Source organism: Populus alba, chromosome 19 (genome assembly GCF_005239225.2).
Source record: "Populus alba chromosome 19, ASM523922v2, whole genome shotgun sequence".
NCBI lineage: Eukaryota > Viridiplantae > Streptophyta > Magnoliopsida > Malpighiales > Salicaceae > Populus > Populus alba.
Window position 1 is genome coordinate 16,717,374 of NC_133302.1, and position 12,844 is coordinate 16,730,217.

General features: G+C 30.0%; 2 protein-coding genes across 3 annotated transcripts; both read left to right on the forward strand.

Moving 5' to 3' along the window:
• Positions 1–5,375: 5,375 nt before the first annotated feature.
• LOC118044219 (disease resistance-like protein DSC1) lies at positions 5,376–11,451 on the forward strand. Of its 2 annotated transcripts, none has more exons than XM_073407028.1 (7): positions 5,376–5,586; positions 5,887–6,437; positions 7,225–8,317; positions 8,427–8,726; positions 8,823–10,202; positions 10,291–10,597; positions 10,681–11,451. In XM_073407028.1, exons 2-6 carry the CDS (start codon positions 5,959–5,961, stop codon positions 10,438–10,440), a joined length of 3,402 nt encoding a protein of 1,133 aa, XP_073263129.1. In that variant the 5' UTR covers positions 5,376–5,586; positions 5,887–5,958; the 3' UTR covers positions 10,441–10,597; positions 10,681–11,451. The 2 variants fall into 2 exon arrangements, with proteins under 2 accessions (XP_073263129.1, XP_073263130.1); XM_073407029.1 differs by having other exon boundaries at positions 10,294–10,597.
• Positions 10,505–11,205, forward strand: LOC140955067 (disease resistance protein RPP2B-like). Its single transcript, XM_073406598.1, has 2 exons — positions 10,505–10,597; positions 10,681–11,205. Exons 1-2 carry the CDS (start codon positions 10,505–10,507, stop codon positions 11,203–11,205), a joined length of 618 nt encoding a protein of 205 aa, XP_073262699.1.
• Positions 11,452–12,844: the final 1,393 nt, after the last annotated feature.

A 12,844-nucleotide genomic window follows, 5' to 3' on the forward strand; every position in this document is an offset into this window, starting at 1 on the left:
TAGATTGGAATTTTATAAATGTTTGTTCATATCCAAATCCTAATTTGTTCAGCTCAAATTTAATAATCTATTATATTTAGCATTCAGTCTTTTTTTTTTTTAATTGTTGTACTCACTAGATTCAATATTTTCTTTTATATATTGAAGTGGGTAAAAAAAGGGCAAGCCCTGCAGAGATGAGATTGGTGTTTTTAAACCCAACCGGGTCACTAAGTTACTTGGACCAATTCTTTTTTTTTTTTGTTAATTGAAATGATGTCGTTTTAATATTAAAAAAAAATTAATAGATTATAACCAGATTTTTAATTATATTTTATCGAGTCAACCGTGATATGAAATCAATCCATTAGTTTAGCTGGTCAGCTAAATTTTTAATTATTTTGATTTTTTTATAAATCTAATCTAGTTTTAGCTTTGGATTAACGAAGTCTTGAATTAACCACCGAAGCAGGCCGGAATTTAAAAGACAAGAGCTGATGGCCCACGTCGTCTCTGGGGGTAGCAGTTATTTTAGTTGATGCTTCACAATTCTATTGAGTTTTAATATGAATTCTTACATAACTTTAGGTTTTTATTTTTTATATTTTTAGCACTGGTAAGTGGTGTTATACTTTTTTTAGGTTGTTTCCAGAGATGGAGCAGAGCCGGCGCATTAGAATTGGAGAACCAAATTAAAATAAAATAAAATTAGAAAGGGTAAGAGTTAAAATTTAATAATTCTAGAGCTAAAATTTATAATTATTTAAGAGAGAGGCAGGGAAAAAAAAAATGCACGGACTGAGGCCCCTGCCAGCCACTCTTGTTGTTTTTGTTAAACAACTAATTTGAAATCCACTTGTTTATTCTAAGAGCAAGTGATTGCATTTCTTTGAAAGCTTTTTAAAAATATATTTTCTTAAAAAAATAAGTTAATGTTTATTTTAGTGTTTTTTTGGTAATTTTGATATACTAATATAAAAAATAAAAAAATCATTTTAATATATTTTTAAGTAAAAAATAATTTTTTTAAAATAGCATATATTATAATATTAAGAATACACTTAGCAATAATAATATAAAAATGAGATTAGCAAGACGCTTATTGTGCGTGTTATACAATATTGATTTTATTTTTCAATTAATTGTAAGTATAAATAAACATGAAACTTTAACCATCAAATCAATTGATAGATGGATATTAGGACAAAGAGATCATTATGAGGGTGCAGCTAATTATGGGTGCTTGAGAGTAAATTTTAAACTATTTGTTTTATTAAATTATATTTTTTAAATATTAAGTTGGTTAAGAATTGTAATTACAAGTAAATACAAGTTTTTTTTTCGCAAAACACTATTGTATAATATAGTTTTTTTCTCATATGGTGTTTTTCCAATTTCTTTTGTATTTTCTTTTTTTTTTTGTAATATTTTTTTTCCAGAATTATCTTCGTCGATTTTTTTTTCATATTGAGTTGGTTAGAATTTAAATTTGTAAGAAAGCTTAATCATGTGGGGAAAGCATTGTAGCTTTCCTCACAAAACATCGTGGATTGCTACAGTGTCTTTCCACATTGTTTTTTTTTCTTATAATTTTTTTCAAATTATCTTTGTCAATTTTATTTTTTTAATATTGAGTTGTTTGATAATTACAATTACAAGTCATTGCAAATAAAGATAAATCATGTGGGGAAACACTATAACTTTCTTCATAAAACACTGTGAATTGCTACAGTGTTTCCAACATGATTTCCACCCCTTTTTTGGTGTTTTTTTGTTATTTTTTTTCTAAAATTACTCTGTCGATTTTTTTTTAATATTGAGCTAATTAAGAATTTAGCTTTGTAATGTTTTTCCTTTAAAACACTGTGAATTGTTGCAGTGTTTTCCTATATATATATATATATATATATATATATATATATATATATATATATATATATATATATATATATATATTAATATTGAGTTGGTTAAGAATTATAATTACAATAAAGCTAAATCATATAAAGAAAGTGTTGCAGTTTTTTCTCACAAAACATTGTGGATTGCTACAATATTTCTCCAAAATGGTTTTTTATTTTATTTTATTGGGGAAAACACTATAGTTTTCCTCACAAAACATTGTTAATTGCTACAACGTTTTTTCTCATAGGTTTTTTTTCCTTCCAAAATTATCTTTGTTGGTTTTTTTTTTAATATTAAGTTGGTAGAGAATTTAACTTTGTAATTTATTTTGCTTTTTATTAATAGAAAAGCTAAATCATGTGGCAAAAACACTGTATCTTTTTTCATAAAACACTGTAGATTACTACAAATCATTTTGTTCAGTCTGTAAGTTTTTGATCACCAACACAACTTTTTTTTCCGTCATGAAATATTTGTTTCATCATACCTTTAGTTTCTATCACTTATGTAGCGCTGGTTCACAATTATAACACTAACAAGTGCATTTATTTTATAAGCTCGCGGTAGCGCACAGGCATGTCAACTCGTTTTCATTATATATTGAACTTGGTAAAAAAAGGTAAGCCCTGCAATGATGAGACCAGTGTTTTTAAACCTGGGATTTTAGACCTGGCCTAAGACCTAGATCACCGGGTTTTGACCGGGTCACTAAGTCACCCGGGTCAATCCTAATTTTTTTTGTAAATTAAAATAATGTTGTTTTGATAAAAATAAAAAATAATCAATAAGTTGCAATAAAGTTTTTGACCGGATCTTGTTGGATCAACCTCCATATTAGCTAAGTTAACTGAATTTTTAACTACTTTTTAATTTTTTTTATAAATCCAACTTGATTCTAATCTTGGAAAAGTTGAGTCTCAAATTAACCACCGAACCAAGCCATAATTTCAACTATAGATGAGAGAAGAGCCAATGGCTCACGTCGTCTCGGGGCAACAGTTGTTTTAGTTGATGCTTCACAATTCTATTGAGTTTTATGATGAATTCTTACATAACTTTAGGTTTTTATTTTTTTATTTTTTTAGTATTGGTAAATGGTATTATACTTTTTTTAGGCTGTTTCTAGAGATGGAGTGGAGCTGGCGCATTATTATTGAAGGATAAAATTAAAAAAAAAATAGAAAGGAAAAGAGTTAAAATTTAATAATTCTGAGCTAAAATTTATAATTATTTAAGAGAGAGGCAGTGAAAAAAATAATTTTGCACGGGCTGGGCCCTGCCGACCACTCCTGATGTTTTTGTTAGACAACTAATTTGAAATCTACTTGTTTATTCTAAGAGAAAGGGATTACATTTCAAAAAGTAAACTGAAATGTAAATGAAGGTATTTAAAGCTGTTCGGAATTCCAATAAATTTTATTTTGGAAGTTTTTTAAAATATATTTTTCTTAAAAAAATAAGTTAAATGTTTTATTTTAGAGTTTGTTTTGGTAATTTTGATATACTAATATAAAAAATAAAAATAATTATTTTAATATATATTTTAAGTAAAATATACTTTTTAAAAATAACATATATTATAATATTAAAAATACACTTAGCAAGATGTTTATTGATTTTATTTTTTAATTAATTGTAAGTAAAAATACACATGAAAACTTGACCATCAAATCAATCAATTAATAGATAGATATTAGGATAAAGAGATCATTATGAGGGTGCAGTTAATTATGGGTGTTTGGGAGTGAATTTTAAATTATTTTTTAATATTTTTTTGAAGTGTTGAATATATTTTAAAAAAAATTTCAATTATTCTTAATTTACAAATTGAAAAAAGTTTAGATAGCTGATAAAGGATATAACTGACATAATCAAAAGTTAGGAGGGCGGTTTTGTTCAAAAGCATCATTTAGTTGAAAATTCTTTGAGATGCGCAGGTTTCATTAACTTTTTGCAGGAGGGAGAAAATCTGGGAAACCATTCCCAACATGTTTTTCACGACATGGATTCAGATCTGAAAAAAAAACATTTTTCCTTTTTTTTTTCATTGTATTATTTGAACATAATTTTATTTTCATATTTTTCTAAAATAGTGAAATATTGCTCCATTGCTTAACGAGACCATAAGATCTCCTGTTTAGGTGAATTGGATCTGTATGGGTGTATAGTAATGTTCTAATTAAGCAGCCTTTTCATTTTGGGCCTACGTTTATTTTCTAAACTGGGCTTTCCCTTGACTTAGCCTAGGGAATGCTTTTCCACATTATGATGTGAGAGACCTAATTGTTTTTTTAAATCTAAACAAATATACAGGTTTCATAAAATATTTTAGTATTATTATTAAAATTAAAAATATAATTGTTTTAAAAATTATTCATTAAGATACATTTTTTTATTAATGTATCTCATTTATTTTAATCAAAACAATGTTTTTAATTGATATTATTGTTTTTGTTGAAAACAAAAATATTTTATAATTATTAAAACAAGTTAACAAAAATATCAAAATAGTATATTTATATTTTTATGTGATTGAAAGTTTAAAAAATAATAAATATGATACAATTATTTTTTAGAATACATTTAAAAATTTTAATTATAAAACACCAAGTTCAATTGAATCTTCATCAATAAATCATTATTATTATTATCATGGGAAAAACTGAAAAAGAGAGAGCAAAGGGCTGAAATGAACATTATTTTATCATCAATTATAAAATATATATTTTTACAAAGTTATATATTTTTAAATAGACTTTTCATTAGTACTTCGTTAATCTAAATATGAAAATAATACGAATTACACATGGTGCATATATCATAATAACTAGTTAACTTAAAAAAAAAACAAAATAAAACAAAACAGTACGATTCATTTCATTACCAGGGAATAAATCATGCTAGACATTTTTTTTTTTACTTATTAGACTTTAAAATTGTCTTATCATGTAATTTAATTAAATTACGTGATAATTTTGATAGAGAAAAAAATTGTTTTTGCAGAGAAGAAATTTTTTTTTTTTAATTCAAGAATGTGTGTGTGTATATATATATATATATATATATATTTAATGAGTGCAAGCTAAAAGCAAATGACTACTCAATACATATTTCCAACCTAATGTTTATTTTCTATATTTCCTATAAATCTTATAATAATTAGTTACCATATGTATATTTTTGTCCCTATTTAAATGAAAGACATCTTCAAAATTATTACAAATTATAATCCAATACATAGCTTTAAGAAAATAAAGTGTCAATAATACCATGGAAAACAGAGGTAAATTGAGAATTTCTTATGAATAATAATAATAATAATAATAATAATAATAATAATAATGATAATGGAATCTTGTTTGCAAAACCCAAAACAAAGGTTGAAGTGGGTTAAGATTTTATTGGGCTTTTTGGTTTGGAAGACCCAAACAAATAACTTTAGGAAGCCCATCCAATGGGCACTAAAAAAGAAAAAAGAAAAACAAATCAATAATTGGTATTGACCCCAAAGTCTTCTCACATTCTCCTGTTTCTGGATCAAACCATCTTTAATTTAGATAACGATGAGATCAGATTGTCTTTAAGAATTTACTTGAAGGCAATAGACAAGAAAAATCGTCCCTTATCATCAACAATATTCAGCTTCTTCTACGTCTTGTTTGCTGAAGGAAAACACAAGTCAACTGTTCTTACGATCTGTTGGTAAGTCTTTCTGGTTCATGCGTCTTCTATATTTAATATTATATATACGAGTTTGATAAGTTTGTTTCATGAACATATTAATTCTTTTTGCTCAGCTAGTGACTGTTCTTGCAATGAAAGTAATAGAAAGCTAGCATTGGTAGCAAGTGACGAGTGATCAAATTAAGATAGATCATATCAAATTAAGCTAGTATATATCCATCGTTAAGAGTTTGAGGAATTTTCAGACAAATATATGTTGTGTGGGTTCTTGTACTCTTAGACTTCAATTTGAAGTGGGTGCTCTTTGTATGTCTTTAGGAGAAAAAGGAGAGCACTTATTGATTTCGATTCTTAGTGATTGAGGAAGACACGATCTTGTAGCTGTCTGATATGGCATCTTCATCTGCTGTTGCTCATAAATGGAAGTATGATGTGTTCCTTAGTTTTAGAGGCACGGATACGCGCAATACTTTTACCAGCCATCTCTATGAAGCTATGCGTCGTAAGAAAATCAAGACCTTCATTGATGACGGGCTTGAAAGAGGAGAAGAAATTACGCCTGCCCTTCTGAAAACGATTGAAGAATCAAGAATGTCTGTAGTAATTTTCTCCGAGAACTATGCATCTTCTCCGTGGTGTTTGGATGAACTGGTGAAAATACTTGAATGCAAAGAGACTCATGGGCTGATTGTTTTACCGGTCTTCTATAATGTAGACCCATCTGATGTTGATGAACAGACTGGGAGTTTTGGAAATGCGTTTGCTGAGCTTGAAATTTTTTTTAAGGGGAAGATGGACAAGGTTCCAAGGTGGAGAGCTGCCTTAACAAGTGCTGCCAATATATCCGGATGGGATTCACAGGTTATTAGGTAACTATAGATTCTCATCTTCAACCTTTTTTTTTTTTTTTTTTTCTGGAATTATAGCAATTAAAATTTATTTATAGCAATTAAAATTTCTTGAAGTTGATAATCATATTTTTGGATTCAGAAGCATATGTTTTGAGCTTTAGAATATGTTAATGTGACTTCTAAATGTTACCAAATGTGCAGTTTAAAGTATAGTTTTTCCATGCATCTGTAAATTTAGAAAAAAATTTACTTGCAAGTGATTGGGATTAGATTTCACATGTGATGCGGGACAATAAATAATAAGAATTAAAACAAGAAAAGAAAAAAAGATTTAAAGAAAAAAAAACTAAAAAAAGAGAAGAAATTAAGGGGATTGGAGATATACAAAATCTGCAAATTTTCATTAATTATCAAAAGTTCCTTAACATTTAGAAAAGTAGGGTATTAATACTAAAACCCTAACTAAAATAAGTGATTGGGCTTATGGCTCACTAAATAAAATACCCAATAATAATTAAATCAAACCCAACAAATAAAGTTAAATTAATAAAACTCATCTAAAAGTTCATATAAATTAAACTTAAAATATAAGTTAAAGCTTAATCTCTCAATTGTTTGGATTATTCTCTATCATTTATAATCATTCATGTGCATAAATAATATATCGGGTTAGGTATCCCATCAACATGTATGTAGTGTTATAATGTATGGCAATTGGAATCCGTCACACAAGTTCCAAACTCAAGAAAAGATTGTGTTTCTTTGGGATACTATTTGACATATCTGTTCGCCTCCATGTTGGCAGGCCTGAATGGAGACTCATGGATCAAATTGTGCATCATATTTTGAAGAAATTGAATTATGCATCATCAAGTGATTTGAAGGGCCTGGTAGGAATGGATTCACGCATGAAGCAAATCGAAGCCTTATTATGCACACAGTTACCAGAGGTTTGTGTAGCAGGAATATGGGGCATGGGTGGAATTGGTAAGACAACCATTGCTGGAGAGATTTTCAACAAGATCGCAAGGGAATATGAAGGTCACTATTTTCTTGCAAATGTGAGGGAGGAGTCAGAAAAGAATGGAGGATTATTTCGTATGCGAGATGAACTTTTCTCTAAAATAACAGAGGAAGAAAATCTACATATTCGCACTCCACGTATTGGACACCCTTTCATTAAAGACAGGATCTGCCGTAAAAAGGTTCTGATTGTTTTCGATGATGTGAATGATGTAGATCAAATTGAAATGTTACTTGGAGGATGTGATTTGTTTGGTCCAGGAAGTAGAATTATCCTAACATCTAGAGATAAACAGGTGCTTAAGAAATATGCAGACAAAATATTTGAGGTTGAGGGACTGAATTACTGGGAAGCCCTTCATCTCTTTAGTTTGCATGCATTTAAGGATAACCAGCTCCCATACAATTATATGGAGCTGTCTGTGAGGGCAATAAATTACGCTAAAGGGAATCCATTAGCTCTTCAAGTCTTAGGTTCCTTTCTATTTGGCAGAACGACAAAAGAATGGGAAAGTGCATTGAACAAGGTTGAAAAACTAACTCGGCAAAAAGTTCATAGTGTGTTGAGAATAAGTTATGAAGCACTTGATAGTGAAGAGAAGAGTATATTTCTGGACATTGCATGTTTCTTTAGAGGGCATCGAGTTGATTTTGTAAAGCGGATACTAGATGGCTGCGGTTTCAAAACAGATATTGGATTTAGTGTTCTCATTGACAGTTGTCTCATTAAAATTTCAGATGACAAGGTTGAAATGCATGATCTTTTGCAAGAAATGGCCCATGAAGTTGTTCGAAAAGAATCTATTGACGAGCTAGGAAGACAAAGCAGATTGTGGAGTCCTAAAGATGTATATCAAGTGTTGACCAATAATCTGGTGAGATTCATATACACCAAAGTTTTCCTTTTCATATGCAATGCAATATGGTTGTACTAGTAAGTTTAAAATCTTACTTAAACTTTGTTTCTCCTTCACTGGTTTTCAGGGAACTGGAAAAGTTGAAGGGATATTCTTGGATGTTTCAAAAATAAGAGAAATTGAGTTGAGTTCTACTGCCTTGGAAAGGATGTATAAACTTAGACTGCTAAAAATTTATAATTCTGAAGCTGGAGTTAAATGCAGAGTGCACCTTCCTCATGGCCTCAAGTCTCTTTCTGAAGAGTTGAGGTATCTCCATTGGGATGGTTACCCTTTGACATATTTGCCTCGCAATTTTCGTCCACAGAACCTTGTTGAACTTAACCTATCATCTAGCAAGGTTAAGCACCTGTGGAGAGGAGACCAGGTATTTTAAAAGAACTCTATGCAAGCATCGTTCTTGCTTTGAAATTAAGTGTGGTATGAAGTGTAATTTCTTTCTGTTGATTTCATTTTGCTGCAGAATCTCGTTAATTTAAAAGATGTCAACCTCAGCAATTGTGAGCACATAACTTCCCTGCCAGATCTTTCAAAGGCCAGAAACCTTGAGAGATTGAATCTTCAATTCTGTACAAGTTTGGTTAAGGTTCCTTCATCTATAGAGCATCTGGACAAGCTTAATGATTTAGATTTGAGAGGCTGCACAAGCCTAATCAATCTGCCCAGTAGAATTAATTCAAGATGTCTGAAGAGTCTTAACCTTTCTGGTTGTTCAAATCTCAAGAAGTGCCCAGAGACTGCAAGGAAACTGACATATTTAAATTTAAATGAGACTGCTGTTGAAAAGCTTCCCCAATCAATTGGGGAACAAAGTGGACTTGTTGCATTGAATTTGAAGAACTGCAAACTCCTGGTGAGTATTCCAGAAAACATATATCTGTTGAAATCTCTTCTAATCATCGACATCTCTGGCTGCTCATCTATCAGCAGAGTTCCTGACTTTTCGAGGAATATTAGATACTTGTACTTGAATGGAACTGCAATAGAAGAACTGCCATCTTCAATTGGTGATCTAAGGGAACTCATTTATTTAGATCTTTCCGGTTGCTCAAGTATCACGGAGTTTCCAAAGGTTTCAAATAATATAAAGGAGCTGTATTTAAATGGGACAGCAATACGAGAGATTCCCTCTTCAATTGAATGTTTGTGTGAACTTCATGAATTGCACCTGCGAAACTGCAAACAATTTGAGATTCTTCCAAGCAGCATCTGCAAGTTGAGAAAACTGCAGAGGCTTAATCTCTCAGGTTGCCTCCAATTTAGGGATTTTCCAGAAGTTTTGGAGCCGATGGATTGTTTGAGATATCTCTATTTAGAACAGACACGCATAACAAAGCTGCCTTCACCGATTGAAAATCTCAAGAGACTTGCCTGCTTGGAGGTGGGAAACTGCCAATATCTAAATGACATCGAATGTTGTTTTGACTTGCAATTGTCCATGAGATGGGTGGATTTATATTATCTGCGTAAGCTAAATCTAGATGGTTGCCATATATCGGTAGTGCCAGACAGTCTTGGTCTTTTACGGACACTGGAAGTGTTAGATCTAAGTGGAAACGATTTTAAGACTATACCTATAAGCATCAATAAACTCTTGGAGTTGCAATATCTAGGATTAAGGAATTGCAAGAGGCTTGAATCATTACCGGAGCTTCCACCACGGCTATCAAAGTTGGATGCAGTCAATTGCGAGAGTTTGAATTATCTAGAACCAAGGTCAACTGTAGTTGAGGGGAACATTTTTGAATTCATTTTCACTAATTGCTTGAGCTTGTGTAGGATCAATCAAATCTTCCTGTACTCATTAATGAAATTTCGACTTTATACCAAAAGGCTCCATCAGGTCTGTTTCTCAAACCTCTGATACATATTTTTTTTTTTCTATATTTGCCACCTTTCATTTTAAAAAGATGCTATTTGAATTGTGTTAGCAGCTACCCAATGTTCCAGAAAGGGCATGTAGTTTCTGCTTTCCTGGAGGTGTCTCTCCACAGTGGTTTAGCCATCAAAGTTGGGGATCTACAGTAACATGCCAGCTGTCTTCACATTGGGCTAAAGTGTGGGGTCCGTCTACTGTATGAAGATGGAATACTGTATGAAGATGGAATACATTGCATCGACTATTATTTTGATTCATTGGAAGCAATGTTCCAAGGCAAGAGAGCAAGGTTGCAAGCTGATAGATGGGAGGATTATTTTCTCATGCATAGGACCTATGAATTCTTGGCGGACCTTCAGGTCTGTTTCTTAAACCTCTGATATATTTTTTTTTCTTTTTCTCATCTCATTTTAAAAAGATGCTATTTGAATTGTATTAACAGGTGCCAGCAAGGGCAAGTAGTTTCCGCCTCTATGGATATGTAACTCCAAAGTGGTTTAGCCATCAAAGTTGGGGATCTACAGTAACATGCCAGTTATCTTCACATTGGGCTAATAGCGAGTTCTTGGGTTTCTCTCTTTGCGCTGTCATTGCATTTCGTTATTTCGAACATAGTTTGCAAGTTAAATGCACATATCACTTCAGCAATGAGCACGGTGATAGCCATGATCTCTATTGCTATTTTCATGGTTGGAATGATGAGAGGCGTATCTGCTCAGAGCACATATTTGTGGGATTGGATCCCTGTCTGGTTGTCAAAGAAAATGATATGTTTAGTAAATATAATGAGGTCTCAGTTGAATTCCAACCAGAAGATATGAATGGTATTTTCCTAGCATTAGATGTTTGTCAAGTATGCGAGTGTGGGGTTCGTCTACTTGATGCCAAAGATAAACATGGATTGGAAACAAGGTTGCAAGCCCAACCAAGAAGGTTGCCATACCTTCCAGCAATAATGGAAGCCTAGAGAACAATGTTCCAAGCCCGTAGAGAAACGAGAAGGTATATTTAATGTAACACTTGGTTTCACGGTAGAAATAATTTAATAATTATTTTGACAAGAATATAGTGGGGTGAATTGCTGCCGAGTCCAAAAAAAATTGAAGATGATAATTGGGTTATTCTCTTATTTATTTTTATCGTGTTCATTTTATGTACCAATCAAAGATTAATGTATTCTTCTTTTCCTTTTGCATAATTTAACAAACCTACTTATCTTTGAGTGCAAGTACATATCTTTTAGAGAAAACTTTAGTATATTATTGTTGTTGTTAAAATTTAGACCTTTTAGTTTAGCAAAATTAATGACTTTTACTAGAATTGACAAAGGCTAATTAAGTCATTTGATAGCGAAATATACTTAAATTTTTATTTTTATTAAAAAAATAAAAAAAGATATGAACTTAATAAAATAAGATTATGTTAATTATAGATTTAAAATCATAGGGATTAAATAATTATATTTTAATATTACGACAACCTTTTATTTTCTTGCAAGCATTTTTTTTTATTATTTTAATATTGTACTTTTCAATGTTAGCATAGAATGGAAATACCTTCATTATACTAATATTTATCTACGTTTTCAAATATATTTATTATGTATTTCCTTGATATCTTTTATTTTTTAATATATCATTTTTAACAAGTTATAATTAACTATCATGTTATTATTAGTAGCAGCTGCTACTAATACTAAACTGAGTTATAATAATTTTTTTGAACTCTATTTCGGATGAAGATTTCGTAAGGCCCCATCTCCTAATCTTTTCCGTTCTCGACACTTGTATAGTTATTGCAGTTAAAAATAAATAAAAAATAATAATTTTAATTATAATTCTAAAAAAATATGTTTGATTAAAATTATTATAAAATGATTTTATAATAAAATAAATGAAAAATAAATTTTTATAAATGAAATTGAGTGTAAATGTAGAGATTATTTGTCTAACTAAATGTTTTTTTATTTATAAATGAAAAAAAAAAATAGAGAGAGAGAGATGGGTTTGTAGTTTTTCAAGCAAGTTACTGTTATTTACTCTCTAAGAACTATACTTTTTGGAAACCTATCTATATATCCTCTTTTTCTCAATTGTACTTTAAAGATACTTTAATGATATGTTATTGAATTATTAACTTATCTCGTATATATTTATATTTAATTATTTTTTTAAGAAATATATAAACAAATAATGAGTATCTGAATTAAGCACAACTAATCCTTTCTAAAAAATAATAAATTATCGATTATGTGTAATTTAGAAGGGTAATAACGTTAAAATCATTCATTTTAACTTTAATGACATAAACATATAGATATACATATCTATGTATGCGTATATGTGGGTGTGTGTTTTATTATAATTAATCACTTAAAGTGTAATAAATTATAAAATATGTTAATTTTCTTTTACCAATGAAGTATCTGAATTCAGACGAAAGAGGTATTCATAAATTATGATTGTCAATTTGTTTAATAAAAATATTTGTGAGGATATTTCTAATTAGATTGGAATTTTATAAATGTTCGTCTATATCCAAATCCTAATTTGTTTTAGCTCAGATTTAAGAATATATTATATTTATAATTTCTTTTTTTTTTTTCA

Bases quoted from the DNA above. Each gene is read 5' to 3' on its own strand.
- LOC118044219 (XM_073407028.1), top strand. From the start codon at position 5,959: ATGGCATCTTCATCTGCTGTTGCTCATAAATGGAAGTATGATGTGTTC. The intron at 6,438-7,224 runs GTAACTATAGAT...CCATGTTGGCAG, and splicing joins TGGGATTCACAGGTTATTAG to GCCTGAATGGAGACTCATGG. The intron at 8,318-8,426 runs GTGAGATTCATA...ACTGGTTTTCAG, and splicing joins AAGTGTTGACCAATAATCTG to GGAACTGGAAAAGTTGAAGG.
- LOC140955067 (XM_073406598.1), top strand. From the start codon at position 10,505: ATGTTCCAAGGCAAGAGAGCAAGGTTGCAAGCTGATAGATGGGAGGAT. The intron at 10,598-10,680 runs GTCTGTTTCTTA...TTGTATTAACAG, and splicing joins AATTCTTGGCGGACCTTCAG to GTGCCAGCAAGGGCAAGTAG.